Source organism: Elephas maximus, chromosome 1 (genome assembly GCF_024166365.1).
Source record: "Elephas maximus indicus isolate mEleMax1 chromosome 1, mEleMax1 primary haplotype, whole genome shotgun sequence".
In the NCBI taxonomy this organism is placed as follows: Eukaryota; Metazoa; Chordata; class Mammalia; order Proboscidea; family Elephantidae; genus Elephas; species Elephas maximus.
In genome coordinates, this window is record NC_064819.1 from 135,065,807 (window position 1) to 135,082,528 (window position 16,722).

Here is a 16,722-nt window from a genome sequence, read left to right on the forward strand (position 1 = left end):
CCAAGGCTGGGCTGCGGGAGGTGGCCGGGCGGCCCCGAGCCTCGCCAGGGCCACCAAAACAAAGGCAGCATCCGGGGCTGGGTGGATGCAAACAACCATGAAAGACTGGGTTCTCGGTCTCTCCGGCTCTGCTGCTGCTGCCGCCGCCGCTCCTCCTCCTCCTGCCGCCGCCGGGAGGGCTCCGCTGTGAGGGGGAAGCAGGGGCGCAGCTGCTGGGCGTGAATCCGAAAGGTGAGAGGCAGAGAGCAAGAGGAGGGGGCGGCAGGCCACGAAAATGTCCTCGGCAGTGGGGCCCCGCGGTCCTCGCCCACCCACGGTGCCTCCCCCCATGCAAGAGCTGCCGGACCTGAGCCACCTGACCGAGGAGGAGAGGAACATTATCATGGCAGTGATGGACCGACAGAAGGAAGAGGAGGAAAAAGAAGAAGCCATGCTCAAGTAAGCCGCCCCCAGCCGCGCCATTCGTGCCTTCGTGCCTCCATCCGTCCGTTCACCACTCACCCAACCCTCTCCGCTGAGTGTGGGGGAGGGGCAGGGAAGGTGCTGGGTGCGGGCGGAGGCGCCCGCTTTGGGGCAAGGGGCTCTGGGCTAGAGCTGGGAGGAGGTTATGGGGACAGGAGGAAGGATGGGATGTCACAGAGCGGGAGCCGAGGAACCGGGAGAAGATAGCTTGAGATTGGGGTGCACAGGAAGATTGGGTGGACAGGTGGTGGGATGTACAGAAGCTGAGAGTAGCTGATCCCACCCAAGTGTCAGGGCCCTAGGCTGGGAGCAGGTTAGGGGGCAGGGGATGAATATAATAAAGGGGAGGAGGGATGAAGAGATGCTGAGAACAGCTCTTCTTCTCTTCTTGGAGTTGTTTAGCAGGTGAGGGTTACCCCAGTGAAGGGTGCCAGTATTTATATAATAACAACGCTTATTTTAGTGCTCATTTTGGTACTCATTCATCTCACAGATCAAGGTTGGGTCTTTTTTTGGGCAGTTGCCATCTTTGGTAGCCTGCCTCCCCAGCTTCTCTTCAACCTTTTATCCACAGTTTTCTACATGGAATACTTGTGTGAAGACAGATTTCCCTACCCATATACAATGCCATTGGCGAGGCAAAGTTTTTAATCATGGGACGAGCTGATGGGAATTCTGGCCTGAATAAAATAGAGGCTTCTTTTTCCTGGTTTCCAAGAGACCTCTGGGGCCTGCTCAGTTCCTGGTGGAAGCAGTATATAGGAGATTACATATTTGCAACCATCCCCTTATTTGGAGCCCATCAGTCCTTCAAGGGTTCTTTGTCTGGTGCCCCATTTTCCTGAGGATGGGGAGGGGATGAGGCTCATTTCTGGTAGTGCAGGAGTGTGTGAGACACTGTCCCTGCTGCTGCTTGCCTTAGTCTCAGACAAAACTGCTTACAAGGCACTGGCATAGAGAATGGGCTTTCCTTGCTCCTTAGCATCACCAGTAGAGTGAAGCTGAAGGGGACGTCAACTCTGCCTTCCCTTGGGAGATCTTCATGTATTCAGGAAAGTTGTCAACTCTGAGGCAGGGGAATTTAGAGTCCCTGACTGGGACTAATTCCTTGGTGGCCCCCTCTTAGGCCAGAAAGTGTATCTGGGGGAAGGGAATGGGCATGGTGAGCCAAAAGGAACCTGTTGCATCTGGAGTTAGCTGGTAGCAAAGAAGGTGCTGACAGAGAGCAGAGGTGACACCTGGCACTGAGCACACTCAGCACAGCCTCTCCCCTACCCCCAGGCTTACATCCTGAAAAGAGGATGCTGCCATGAAGATTTCTCACACTTCCCCTCAGTGCAGCAATGCCTAACAGGAGAGGAATGGAAGGAGGCTGCATTCACAGGCCTATCAGTCCCCAACCAGTGTAATTGCCACCCACATGGGGGAGGGGGCTATGGAGGGATACTGAGAGATGTGTTGGGTTACAGTAAATAGTGGAAATTTAGTCATTTCTTCCCTTTCATTGTAGACTCAGAAAGGGACCATTAACTCAGAAGGCCAGAGCTGTCCTGGCTCTATTAAGAGCAGCAGGTTTCTTTTTTTTCTCATCCTAAAACAAATACTTGAAGCCTACCGGCTTGAGAAAGCAGAACCTTCATTAATCTGCTGCTTTGTCCTTAGTGGAACAATGACATCCCTGGTGCTGCAGGCTTCCCCTCTTCTGAGATTGGAAGTAATGGATGGTGTCTGATGGTGCTGCTGTCTGTCTGTCTGGTTGTCAGTCTGTCTGTCCTCATTGGTTGCAGCCTCTGCTACCTGTCCTGGACACAGTGGTCAAGATGCACAGGTTTGCTCCTGCTCCTTTTGGTGTTCGCTGCAGACAGCAGGTGGATGGCAGTCTCCAGCAGCTAGTGGGAAATACAGTCTGCTGCTTGACAGAGTTCGGGTAGGAAGGAGAAGGCATAATGCAAGTAGTGGCCATCACGACTCTTCATTGGCTGTTTCAGCAATGGTGGAAAGTGAGGGATTTTAAGTAGGAGAGGGTGAGTTTTAGGTCAGAATCCCAAACCTGCTAATTGCCTGAGGACAGCAATTGTAAAATTGTAAGGTCGTCAGTTCAAATCTGCCAGGTGCTCCTTGGAAACTCTATGGGTTTTTTTTTTTTTGTTATGGGTAAGGGTTTATGAGGACAAATAAAAATTAGGAGCACCATCTAACTGCTCATGTCTAAAACATCTTTTCCACTGCTGTTCCTATGACTGCTTTCTACTTACTTGCAAATATTGTTCCTTTATTGCAAGGATTCATGAAATATTTCAGCATGTGATACTGTTATACAACAGTCCTCTATAATTCCGGACCACAGCATTCACTTTATCAATCAGCCTCCTCTGCCTTGGTCTTTTGTGTGGTGGCAGATTGGTGAGTGTTTTAGAAACCCAGTTTGCTGCCATGTAAGCATGCTGTAGTGTCCACAAGTAGTGGAACAGTTCTGTACTTTTTTCCTGAGGACACTTTATGTCTTAAAATATGGGGACCGTGGGAATTATACAGATGACATGTGGACTTAGTGACACATAGTCATAGGTGGTGGCTGTTTTCTAAACTTTGCATAAAAACAGGTTGGAATACAGGATGTTTTACCTAAGGCTTTGAAGTATATGTTAAGTTAGAAATAAGTTTTTGTGGTAATGCTTGATCCATAGATCTCATATCTGTGAAATTATTTTCCAAGAGGTCCTATAAAGCTAAAGTTCTGGGAACAGAGCAATGAAACTTTAAATTCACTTTTGTTATCACTGCAGAATCATCACCTTGGACTAAGTACCATGCATGGTCTCTCTCTTTCTGATGTATAAAAATAGGCATTCATAAGGAGATGATAGAAAACTGGTAGAAGAATATGAAAAAGCAATATTAAAAACATTAAAATATGTATACTTTCATCATCCTTGATTGTAAATTACAACTTGAATTCTGTTTTGATAATGTCTTTAAATATATGTCAGTGGAAAAAATAATCAGGCTACTTTCATCTCAAGATTTTTAGAAAAAATTTATTTAAAATCATCATAAAAAGTAATTCATTTTGTTGACAAAGTGCACTAGTTTTTAAAATGTAAGAGAAATAGCTGACTCTTTAACGATTAATTTAGTGGTATACAAATAAGAGGTATTTTCTTAGTCTCATAGGGTTTTTGATGTGTGTGTGTGTGTTCTGGTGGCTTCTCTAAAACTAAGTTCCTCAATGAATACTCCTTCAAGTAACTGTTACCAGACACCATGAACCAATGTATTACATGGGTTAGAAATGGCATTACCTGGAACCTAAATCAGAGACAAATCTCATTAAATCCAAAATCTTATTCCTTTTTTTTTTAATAAAAGCTTCATAGGAGCTACGGAATAGTAAGGAAAAAAATAGAAGTAGAGAGTTGAATGGATGGTTTGAGGATGGGAGTTGAGAGCCATATTGGAATATTTAATAAAAATAGCTAACATTTATTGAATATTTACCTCCTGTGCAGCCATTATTCTAAGTCATTAATTTAATGCCAAATAGTTTAACTATGCTCAAAAATATATGTTTACCTATTTTTGATATTTTAGTCAGAATCTGACTCTATAGCAATGTGTTTTTTATATATTTATGTATTATGTATATATACACATATATGTATGTGTAATATCTTGTTTGATTCTTACAACAGCCTTTGCAGAAGGTAAGTCAGGTAATAACCAAAAAAACCAAACCCAGTGCCTTTGAGTCAATTCCGACTCATAGCAACCCTATAGGACAGAGTAGAACTGCCCCATAGAGTTTCCAAGGAGCACCTGGCAGATTCGAACTGCCGTCCCTTTGGTTAGCAGCTGTAGCACTTAACCACTACAGCACCAGGGTTTCCAAGTCAGGTAATATAACCCTCAAAACCTCATCTTACACTCAGGGTTCTAGTAATTTTCTTAGCTGGCTTACATAGCATGGCCCAGTCAGGATTCACACCCAGAATTTTTGTTCTAAATCCAAGTGTCTTCCCATACATTACATTGTCTTTGTACCAAGAGGAAGCTATCATTTCAGTACCTTTTCCTTAAATGAATTTCTGGTCTTTCTTCAGTGTCAGAGAAGTGACTTGGCAAGAGGTTAGGCTGATTCAGATCAGCTGCTGATTATAAGAATGCCTGGAACTTTACACTTACTCATTAATAGAGCTTCCTGTGGGTTGAGGGAAAGGGAATTGTCTCCAGTTAGAATATAATAAAAAGCATCATGGTATACTGGAAAGATCATTAACTTTGGAGCCAGGCATTTCTGTGTTCTAGTTCTAGCTCTGCTGCTTACTGTGTGAATGTGGGCAAGAAAATTTTATTGGAATTGCATGAGCTTCCATTTTTACTTTGAAATCTGCAACCCATGATGTTGGTTGATATATAAAAAGAGTATTGACTTTGGGCTTTTCATTCTCTTAGCGCTTAATTTTCAATCATCCATAGTGACCACTTTCCTAGTGAGAGAGGAGACAAGAAGTAGAAGGAGTAAGAGAATTATTGTAACTTCAGTTTTTCCTTCTCCTTTTTCTGCCTCCATCCAGCAATAGAGTTGTGGCGTATAATGTATCCATAAGGCTCAATATGAGAGACCACAGTTAGTAACTTGGGAAAGAGGGAAAAGTAGACAAAGGAAACTGGTAAGGTTGAAGATGGAGTCCATGTGTATACAAGTTTTATATATTTTTTGGGGATTTGCAAAGATTCTCATGTTTTACATCCCGAAATATTCTATCACATTGCTTAGGTAGGGATGAGTGAAAAGGAAAAGGGCAAGTAGTAAAGAGAAAGAGGGCTAAAACAGGAGCAGATATCCATCTGTTGCAAGTTGCTGTATTAAGTAGAAAGACCAGGAGAGAAATCTTAATATTCACTCAGGGTCTAGTCTTCACACCATTAACCATAAACTTGGGGAAAACCCCTGAACTCTGTTGGAGTTTTCCGCTTTCATAAAAACAAACTATCTTAGTTAATGTGCATGCCCAGCGTTGAGTTGCCATAAAGGAAATATAGAAAAGGGAAACCTGAAAAATGAGCAACATGAGGAGTTATTAAAGAGAATGGAAGGCAAGATGTATAATCGTCCATTCATGTTTTTGTCAACCTGTCTTGACTTTTAATTTGAATGAATTTCTTCTTATCCAGAAGTAAGGAAGCTTACTATGGTTTAAGTAAATAGATGAGTAAGTTAAAAGCAGAACATGGAAACCAGTGTGGACTGTATGTGCTGTCGCTTACTTGAATAATAAAAGCACAACATCTTGGAGGTGCAATTTGCCTAACTTGTTAAATGGGGAGAGTGATTTATGTTAAACTTGGTGTCATGAACTTCCTGGAAAAGATACCAAATATGAATTACTGAAATAATATTATTATTTTCCTACACTTGTAATAAGAAGATGGACGAAGTTGCTGTACCATGGATTATAACGGCCATTGTGTTTCATCCTATTTATCTTTATATGCTATTTTATATTTTTTAAACAACTTTTTACATTTGGTGCTGTGATGTAGATTGGGTATTTTGCTGACAAGTAAATGTTGGCCCCCAGGTTGAGGTAAATATGCCTGAGGCATAGCACAGAGTAATAGTATCCAGAGCCCATCTACATTGACTCCAAATCTTTAGTGTTCTTTAAGTCTTTTTAAGAGTACATCAAGCTGTGGTTATTGTGGTTTGTTTGCCTCATTTATTGGGTGAGGAGATTAACATTTATTGAGTTCCTACTATGCATCAGACATTGGGCTGGATGCTTACATATTTTATTCTGCCCGTGTTCACTTCTTGATGAGAAGTCCATCCTGCCAGTTTTTTGTTAGTTTTCTAATATTAGTGAATTCACCAGAACTATTTTTTTTTATCTAGGTACTTTCCTTACCCTTTGCCCATGACCTTTGACCCTGGAAGTCCAGAGAACAAAACTTTAAAAGAACTAGAGAATAACTTCATCTGGCTGGTGGCAATTTTCGACCCTTTCCCAAGTGCTCCTATTGGCCTTCTCTGGTTCTGGCCACATGTGACTTACTACCCCTGTATGTGCCTGGGGCTTTTCTGATCTTCCGGTGCTTTTGTTTACACTATCCCCTAATATGTTAGCATTTTCCCACTATTCTTCTCCACTGTGAGGTTGTCTCTTCTCCCTACCATTGTTCTGAATTTTATTTGTTAGGTAGGCTGTTTCTAATGAGGTATCATGTGATATTAAATACAACAATAAGACTATTAGGTGTTAGAATCGGGTCAGGCAGTGGGCTGTTTGGGTAGAATAGAGGGAGTGTGCTTACAGCCTCATGCTGACTTCATTCCTACCGTTTAAAACTGTTTTGGTCAAAAAGGAAGGTCAGCATCGGATAGTTGGACAGAGCAGCGGACTAGATCCTGGTCTTAATATTATCACTTCGTATAGGTTTGAACATCAACATGTTACTTAACCCATGTAAGCCTCAGTTTCTTCATGTGTAAAGTGGAATTTTTAATGCCTGCCCTTTTGAACTTATTAGACCTTAAGAGAGCAGAGGCAACTTTGAACTGCAAATTGCTATACCAGAGTAAGGTGCCATTTTTATCTTTACTCTTTAAAACCATAGAAGAACCCCAAGATTATCTTTTCCCTGTGGTTATTATAGGTACCAGGGGTCCTGTGGAAATGGGAACTTGTGTAAGGACCCATCCATGCTCTCATAATAGAATGCACTGTGGCCAGGGCTGACGCTACTGGTGTGAGAATTTTCCTTCTGCTGGCAATGAATTATAAGGAAAAATACGACTCCAGGGCTTAGTCTGAAGTTATATTTACCTTTCTTCTTTCTCATCAAATGGCCTGTAAATGTTTTTAGAAAGAACCTTGGGGGCTTAATGGTTAAGTGCTTGACTACTAACCAAAACCCACCAGCCGCTGCATGGGAGAAAGATATGACAGTCTGCTTCCATAAAGATTATAGCCTTGGAAACCCTATGGGGCAGCTCTACTCTGTCCTATAGGGTCGCTGTGAGTTGTAATCGACTAGACAGCAATGGGTTTTAACTGCTTTTAGCACAAAAAGCAAAGTGGGCAAAATGATAAAGTTCGAAATAGCTAAAAGGTAACGCTATTTCAAAATAAGAAGAGAAACTAGCTTTAGATTGATTCCTTCATCTTTTACTAGAAGAAAATTTGGAGAAACAGACTTATGAGTGTAGTATCACTGGATATAATAAATTATTCACTTTCAGAGTTAGCTTGTCAAGTAGTAGTTTCTCTTTCATCTCTGTGAAATTAGATGACGTCGTAGGCTGTATGTGTTTAAAACTTTTTTAAGATTCTCTACTGGATGTCTGAGGTATTCTGCATGTATATTCCCACACTTTTTATGTCAGGTTTATGTACATTTGTTTTAATCTAGGTCAGTTTTCCATAGATGACAAGAGGCGAATATACTGCAAAATTAACTTAGGGTACTACTAACTTTGGTTTTTTGGTTTTATTGCTGTTTTGTGAAAATATCTGTACACATGAATGTTTACTTAAAGACAAAATAGAGTTGTTTAAATAGAAGGTGACTGCACAAGTTGGTTTGCCCAGGACAGTACCTATTTATGTCTTTTTTTTTTTTTTCTAATAATTGCTTACATTTATTTATTTTTTTTTTATTTTTTTATTAACTTTTATTGAGCTTCAAGTGGACGTTTACAAATCAAGTCAGACTGTCACATATAAGTTTATATACACCTTACTCCGTACTCCCACTTGCCCCCGCCCCAATGAGTCAGCCCTTCTAGTCTCTCCTTTCGTGACAATTTTGCCAGCTTCCAACTCTCTCTATCCTCCCATCCCCCCTCCAGACAGGAGATGCCAACACAGTCTCAAGTGTCTACCTGATATAATTAGCTCGCTCTTCATCAGCATCTCTCTCCTACCCACTGCCCAGTCCCTTTCATGTCTGATGAGTTGTCTTCGGGAATGGTTTCTGTCCTGGGCCAACAGAAGGTTTGGGGACCATGACTGCCGGGATTCCTCTAGTCTCAGTCAGACCATTAAGTCTGGTCTTTTTATGAGAATTTGCGGTCTGCATCCCACTGATCTCCTGCTCTCTCAGGGGTTCTCTGCTGTGCTCCCTGTCAGGGCAGTCATCGATTGTGGCCGGGCACCAACTAGTTCTTCTGGTCTCAGGATGATGTAGGTCTCTGGTTCATGTGGCCCTTTCTGTCTCTTGGTCTCTTAGTTATCGTGTGACCTTGGTGTTCTTCATTCTCCTTTCATCCAGGTGGGTTGAGACCAATGGATGCATCTTAGATGGCCGCTTGTTAGCATTTAAGACCCCAAATGCCATATTTCAAAGTGGGATGCAGAATGTTTTCATAATAGAATTATTTTGCCAATTGACTTAGAAGTCCCCTTCAACCATGGTCCCCAAACCCCTGCCCTTGCTCCGCTGACCTTTGAAGCATTCATTTTATCCCGGAAACTTCTTTGCTTTTGGTCCAGTCCAGTTGAGCTGACCTTCCATGTATTGAGTATTGTCCTTCCCTTCACCTAAAGCAGTTCTTATCTACTAACTAATCAGTAAACTATTTATGTCTTTTATCTTGCTATAATTATGAGTAGTACCTCTTTCTCATTTGCATTTCAGTCTTAATGATAAATTTTATGTTCTTTATAAGTCTTGCTTCTTCTGCCTCAAATTATTTATTTAAAGCTTTAGAAAACTAAGCAAGTAACAGCCATAAGATATATCTTAGTAGGAAATGCAGCAAGTTGTAGACATAGAATCCTGTGATTTGTTGTTTGGTAGGCGGAAATGCTTTTGCTGAGAATTTTCTTTTATGGAGTCTCAGTGCAAGGCTACTTCTTATAATAAAGTTGAATTTGAAATTTCACAACATTTTTCAAATGATGGTAGCTATGAATTGCAACTGCGTGTACAGGATGCTCTTTATGAAAATTCTCCTTTGGACCTTACAAAAGAGCACCCTGTAGTTGAGAGAAGACATCTCTAATTTACGAGAATTCATTTAAATAGGTTTTAGAATGTAATATATTGATAACTCCTCAGAAGTTTAGATAGTAAAATAAGCTCATATTCTAGAAAGCAGTTTCATTCTATTTGTAAATAAATCATGTGATTGATTAAAATATTTGCTATTTTAAAGAAGCATAATGAAACAGATATCTTCATGTAATATAGAGGATAATACTACTTGTAATTTACATATTATTAAATATATATATTTTGGTATCTTTGTCATTATGTCAGGTAATTATTGTCTGGAAGATGCTATTTATATAGAGAAGGTACATGAATTGAAAAGCATTTTAAGTATCTGCGCCATTATATAAATGTCTTTCACTGTTTGCTGTTGTTAGGTGCCGTCAGTTTCATAGAGACCCTGTGTATGATAAAATGAAACACTGTCTGGTCCCCACGCCATCCTCACAATCATTGCTATGTTTGAGCCCATTTTTGCAGCTGTTGTGTCAGTCCATCTCCTTCAGGGTCTTTCTCTGTTTTGCTGATCCTCTAATTTACTAGGCATAGTGTCCTTCTCCAGGTAGTGGTCCCTCCTGATAACATGTCCAAAGTATGTGAGACGTAGTTAGTCCATCCTTTCTTCTAAGGAGCGTTCTGCCCGTACTTCTTCCAAGATAGATTTGTTCATTCTTCTTGCAGTCCGTGATATATTAATATTCTTTGCCAATACCATAATTCAAATACATTAGTTCTTCTTCAGTCTTCCTTAGTCATTGTCCAGCCTTTGCATGAATATGAGGCGATTGAAAATAGCATGGCTTGGGTTAGGCACACCTTAGTCCTAAAGGTGACATCTTTGTTTTTAACAATTTGAAGAGGTCTCTTGCAGCAGATTTGCCCAGTGCAATGTATCTTTTGATTTCTTGACTGCTTCCATGGGCGTTGATTGTAGATCCAAGTAAAGTGAAATCCTTGATATCTTATTCGTAATTTGTTATGATCCACACAGTCAAATGCTTTTGCATAGTCAGAAAACACATGTACACATCTTACTGGTATTCTCTGCTTTCAGCCAACATCCATCTGATATCAGCAGTGATATCCCTCGTTCCACGTCCTCTTCTGAATTCGGGTTGAATTTCTGGCGGTTCCTGTTGATGTACTGCTGCAACCACTTTTGAATTATCTTCAGCAAAATTTTACTTGTGTGTGAGATCAGTGATATTGTTCAATAATTTTCATATTCTGCTGGATCACTTTTCTTTGGAATGGGTACAAATATGGATCTCTTTCAGTTGTTTGGCCAGGTAGCTGTCTTCCAAATTTCTTGGCATAGATCAGTGGGCACTTCTAGCATCGCATCTGTTTGTTGAAACATTTCAGTTGGTATTCCATCAATTCCTGGAGGCTTATTTTTGCCAATGCCTTCAGTGCAGCTTGGACTTCTTCCTTCAATACCATCAGTTCCTGATCATATATACTACCTCCTGAAATGGTTGAACATTGGCCAATTCTTTTTGGTACAGTGAATATGTATTCCTTCCATCTTCTTTTGATGCTTCCTGCATCATTCAGTATTTGCCCAGAGGATCCTTCAATATTGCAGCTTGAGCCTTGAATTTTTTCTTTAGTTCTTTCAGCTTAAGAAATGCTGAGCATGTTCTTCCCTTTTGGTTTTCTAACTCCAGGTCTTTGCACATTTCATTGTAATACTTTGTCTTCCCAAGCCGCCCTTTTAAATCTTCAGTTCAACTATTTTACTTCTCTTCTTCCTTTTGATTTAGCCACTTGATGTTCAAGAGCAAGTTTCAGAGATTCTTCTGACATCCATTTTGGTCTTTTCTTTCTTTTCTGTCTTTTTAACGATCTTTTGTTTTCTTCATGTATAATGTCCTTGATGTCATCCTGTAGCTCATCTGGTCTTCGGTCATTAGTGTACAGTGCGTCAGATCTCTTCTTGAGATAGTCTCCAGATTCAGGTGGGATATACTCATGGTCGTATTTGGTTCTCGTGAACTTGTTTTAATTTTCTTCAGCTTGAACTTAAACTTGCATATGAGCAGTTGTTGGTCTGTACCACAGTCAGCCCCAGGCCTTATTCTAACTGATGATATTGAGCTTCTCCATTGTCTTTTTGCACACATATAGTCTGCTTGATTCCTGTGTGTTCCATCCAGTGAGGTCCACATGTATAGTTGCTGTTTATGTTCTTGAGAAAAGATATTTGCAGTGAATAAGTCGCTGGTCTAACAAAATTGTATCATGTGATCTCCTGCATTGTTTCTGTCACCAAGGCCATATTTTCCAACTACAGATCCTTTTTCTTTGTTTCCAACTTTGGCATTCCAATCACCAGTAATTATCAGTGCATCTTGATTGCATGTTTGATCAATTTCACACTGCAAAAGTTGGTAAAAATCTTCAGTTTGGTCATCTTTGGCATTAGTGGTTGGTGCATAAATTTGAATAATAGTCATATTAACTCGTCCTCCTTGTAGGTATGTGGATATTATCTTATCACTGACAGTGTTATACTTCAAGATAGATCTTGAAATGTTCTTTTTGACCTTGAATGCAATGCCGTCCCTCTTCGATTTGTCATTCCCGACATAGTAGACCATATGATTGTCTGATTCAAAATGGCCAATAGCAGTCCATTTCAGCGTACTAATGCCTATGATATCAATCTTTATGCATTCCATTTTTAATGATTTTCAATTTCCCTAGATTCATACTTCGTGCATTCCTTGTTCTGACTATTAATGGATGTTTGCAGCTATTTCTTCTCATTTCGAGTTATGCCATATCAGCAAATGAAGGTCCTGAAAGCTTTACTCCATCCACGTTATTAGCATTGACTCTAAGGAGACAGTTCTTTTCCAGTGTTATTTTGAGTGCCATCCAGCCTGAGGGGCTCATCTTCTGGCACTATATCAGGCAGTGTTCCACTGCTGTTCATAAAATTTTCCCTGGCCAATTTTTTAGAAGTAGATTGCCGGATCCTTCTTTGTAGTCTGTCTTCGCTGTCACCTGTTTTGTCAGTTTCTCATACTGTGGTGGCTTGGGTGTTGCTGTAATGCTGGAAGCTGTGCTACCTATATTTCAAATACATCAGGTTCACCCATGGTGGACAGTTTTCAGAGGAGGTTGTAGACTAAGACAGACTAGGAAGAAGAACCTGATGATCTGCTTCTAAAAAAAAATTACACTGTTTAACGTCTTTTAGTGGATTCTCGTGTATAATATGCACATTATAGTAGTAGTTACCGATGGTGTCTTTTAACTGCATTTGCTAGGCATTTTGTAGTCAATTTGATTAGTTTCCTACTTTATATTACTATACTCAAAGTATTATTGATGGTTATTTAAACAGTACATATTTCAGGAATATTGTTATTTTAAAATTGTCAGTTATTGGTCCACAAAGATTCGATGTGGGCCACATCATTGTTTTTGCCATTTTAAACACAGCTCTGAACAAATGCAATGAGAAACTGTTTATTAGGGTAGCTACCTGTTTTATTTTCAATTTACATGGTTTACATTTTTTAAAAATTAGGCAGATTGTATATCAAGTATCTAAGGAATATATAAATCAAATTATCAGGTTTCTTTAAACACAAGGCAGTATATATCCAAATTTAGAAGTTCTATCCAGGTCAGAAAGATTACTTAGCGTATTGGTAGAAAGAGATGAAAACAAAAGTAACCAAATGGCTTTTCATTTTTATATTTCACACAGCTTAACAGATTTATCTTCCTTAGCTATTCCCGTATCGTAATATATTGGAGCTTAAGTCTTCTTTCCTCAACTTCCCCGCCCCCCGGGAAAAATGGATATGTTTTATACCCTCATTATTTAAATGAAAGGATATTGAAAAGAGCTAACTCACTTATTTTAGGTGTTAAATTTTTGGTAAGAGCAAAAATTATGAATGAATTCTACAGTGAAATTAGTCTTGATGACCATGGCTATTTTCATAGCCATGTAATTTGGAAAAACACAGTACAGTTTTCTTACATTTAGTTTGGATATTTCAATTTACAGATATCTGTGTAACCTAGGCCAAATCTACATATTGTAACCTGGAGTTAAAACTTGATACTAGTTTGAAAAAAATACTATAATCTGAGTCTTATTCTAGACACAAACATTAGAAAGGGATCCCACAGTATTTGGAGCTCCAAATGCCTGTTAAGTGGAACTATGGTTGATAATTAGTCGAGTGGTTATCTAGCCTCAGCTTTCCATGTACACAGCATAGTTGAAGAGGCTAGGATGTCCACACGCAACAAAAAGTACGGTCCCAGGCCACAAGAAGGACATCATTTACCTGATAAGTGTCAATTCTAAAAACGGTGATATATATACTTTGGGAAAACACTAAATAGAAAGCAGTACAAAATAGTGAATATTTAAGCGCCCAAACGAGCAGCCATTATAAACAGAGCTGAGAAACTTTTTTGAAGCTCTCTCTTGTCTTTACTTCTGTAATTCCACCTCCTCCTGATTTGGTTTCTGCTATCCTGAATGCCCCTGTTCAGTCTTCTTGTGGCTCTCAAATGTTATCGAGTAGAATTGCTCCATAGAGTCTTCTTGGGTGTAATATTTATGGAAGCAGGTTGCCGGGCCTTTCTTCCTGGGTGCGGCTGGGTGGGTTTGAATCCCCAACATTTTGGTTATTAAAACCAAACCCGTTGCCATCGAGTTGATTTCAACCCATAGTGACCCAATTGGTTAGTAGTCAAGTACAAAGTGTTGCTCTACCTGGGGACCTTTAGATGTCCTATACCACCCAAACCCACTCAAATATATTATGATGCGATACGAACTTCTTGATTTTCTGCCAGAACAAAATGTTTCCTCTGTATTTCTTGTCTTTGTGGGTGGCATCACTGTTGCAGCTCACCATTATCAAACCCTACAGATTGAATCGTCTTAGGTTCCTTTGAATTTCTTCTTTGTTTTCCAGTTCTGCTGCTATGACCTTTTTTTTTTTTCAAATGAAATGTCTCACATATTTATTAGTGTACTTAATCACTTAATGTGGAAACATAAAAAAAAAAAGGAAGAAACCACAATTTCCTGACTCATGTTCCAATTGTATAGATCACAGCGGAATTTCCAACTTGATACGCTAAAATGCTACCAGATTGCTAGGGGGAAGGCCGTGTTCCATCACATGTGCGACTCCTTACAGACCCAGCTTGGTTCTTCTCCAATGTCTCCTCTTGGAGTTGTACCTGATTTTATTACCAGTTTTCATTCGAATCCAATGGGGAATGGGGCGATTCTGCTTTTGTTTCTTGGCCAGGTATCTCTTGATCCTGAAGGTCTTATGAGAAGACATGGCGAGGAAGGCCGGCGGCCGCACACACCCCAACGGCAGAGAAAAAGCAAAAGAGCTGCTATGACCTTTTTATAGGTGGTTGTCACTACTCACCTGGGTGCTCGCATACCCTCCTGATTCCTTTCCCTGCCACCAGCCTGGCCTTCCCACATTTGAAGTCCACGCTGCTATCAGAAGAATCTTTTCAAAATTCATCTCATCAGGCCCTTTCAATGAAACTCTTTTGCTTTCAGTGTAAAGTTGAAGTGCTTCCACTGGTCCATGCGCACCTACTGCCATGGCCTTACTGAACTAGTTCTGAAGGTGCCATTGCTGCTTCACAACTTGGTGACCCCAAGGTACTTTTCCTCTGTCAGAAATTTCCTGTATAACTGAAGTAATTTTTACCTAGACTTTCAAATTAGCTCAAGTGATGCCTCATTTGATAACGTGTTCTCAGACTTCACAGATCAATTTTGATATTTGTATTCTGTGCACATCTTTTTCATGACCTTTTTCACTGGACATTCTTCCCACAGTGTAGCGTAAGGTGCTGAGAACATGGTCATTCTTATTCGTATCCCTCATATAAGCACAGTGCCTGGAACATAATATATGCTGAATGTTTTTTTTTTTAACTGTGTATAAATGAATGAATAGATTCAGAAGATATGAACTGAAGGAGTCATCTAAGGCTGCTGGGTGGATTAGTAGGGCGAGGGTAGGTGGATGGCTTGAGATAGTTATTCTAACCATGGGAATTCTGTCAGCAAAGACATGAAAGCAGGAATAAGCTGAGTATTTTGGCTATTGAGAAAACCAGGCTGACTAGAACTTACCAGTAGAATATGTTGGATATTGGACGTTACAAGGAGAAACTAAAATATAGTTTTCTGGTCTGTTTTGCTTTTGATTTATCATTCATGGCTTTTTACCATGTTGATGTTGTTAGGTGCCATCGAGGTCCTTTTCGACTCATAGTGACCCCATGTAATAGAGTAGGACTGCCCCATAGGGTTTTCTAGGCTGTAATGTTTAAGGAAGCCGATTACCAGCTCTTTCTTCTGTAGAGTGGCTGGTGAGTTGGAACCGCCAACTGTTCGGTTAGCAGCCGAGTGCTTAACCGTTGTACCATTAAGGTTCCTTATTCATGGCTTTTCAAATGACAACACTTTAAAGGTGATTGAACACCAATAAATAGTACATTTAAAAAGGTAATCCTTTTGGACAGACACACATGCTTAACTGAAACTTTTTTTTTTAATTAAAACGTCATCAACTTCAGGAACAGTTGAAAGCGTATATGTTTTCTGACTTGATATTTAGAGTTAGATCAGGTGCATGTGACCATAAAGTATATCACATTGTATTGATTATATTTCTCAATTAAAAAGAAAACAAACAAAAAATCCTAAAGCACCAGCTAAGTCATCCTCGGGAGCCAAACTCCTTGGAGGCAGGTATCTTACATTAGTCATCTCTGTATTTCTATAACCCAGCCCTATGGCTGGTACATAATAGGGCCTCTGTGAGTGTTGGTTGAACTAATTGGACAGTCTGTGTGCCCAGCACATAGAAGCACTGGTCTTTGACATCTCACAGCTGGATCGAGTTGAGATGTGAACTGGAGCTTAGAGACCATCTAGTCAAGAGCTGGCAAACAGTCAACACTCAGCCGCTTTCCTGTACTAGAGCAGTGTCACTAATAAGTGGTGGATGCCTCAGAATCTTTCTCAACATAGTGCTCCAAGCCATCAACTGATGAGAGTTGGCAATCAAGGTAAAACATTCTAGCCACTGAAGACGTATTCTAACTCTAATTTTAAAAAGAGGAAACCAAGGCTCAAAGACTCTCTAAGATTTTCGTAATTAATTAATGAGAAAGTTAGGTATAAGACTCTAGGGCTTTTATCTCCTAGTCCAGTGTTTTTTCCACTGTTAAACTTTCTCT

General features: G+C 40.2%; 2 protein-coding genes across 2 annotated transcripts in view; one reads left to right on the forward strand and one right to left on the reverse strand.

The window, feature by feature from the left end:
* Nucleotides 1-266: 266 nt before the first annotated feature.
* Nucleotides 267-16,722, forward strand: part of RIMS1 (regulating synaptic membrane exocytosis 1) — a 476,384-nt gene continuing 459,928 nt past the window's right edge. The window contains exon 1 of the mRNA XM_049895220.1: nucleotides 267-438. Coding sequence (XP_049751177.1) covers nucleotides 275-438 — 164 coding nt within the window. The 5' untranslated portion in view covers nucleotides 267-274. The remainder of the gene's footprint in view (nucleotides 439-16,722) is intronic.
* On the reverse strand, nucleotides 14,568-14,841 carry LOC126082651 (60S ribosomal protein L39-like). Its single transcript, XM_049895382.1, has one exon. It carries the CDS (start codon nucleotides 14,790-14,792, stop codon nucleotides 14,637-14,639), a length of 156 nt encoding a protein of 51 aa, XP_049751339.1. The 5' UTR covers nucleotides 14,793-14,841; the 3' UTR covers nucleotides 14,568-14,636.

Bases quoted from the DNA above. Each gene is read 5' to 3' on its own strand.
- LOC126082651 (XM_049895382.1), bottom strand. From the start codon at position 14,792: ATGTCTTCTCATAAGACCTTCAGGATCAAGAGATACCTGGCCAAGAAA.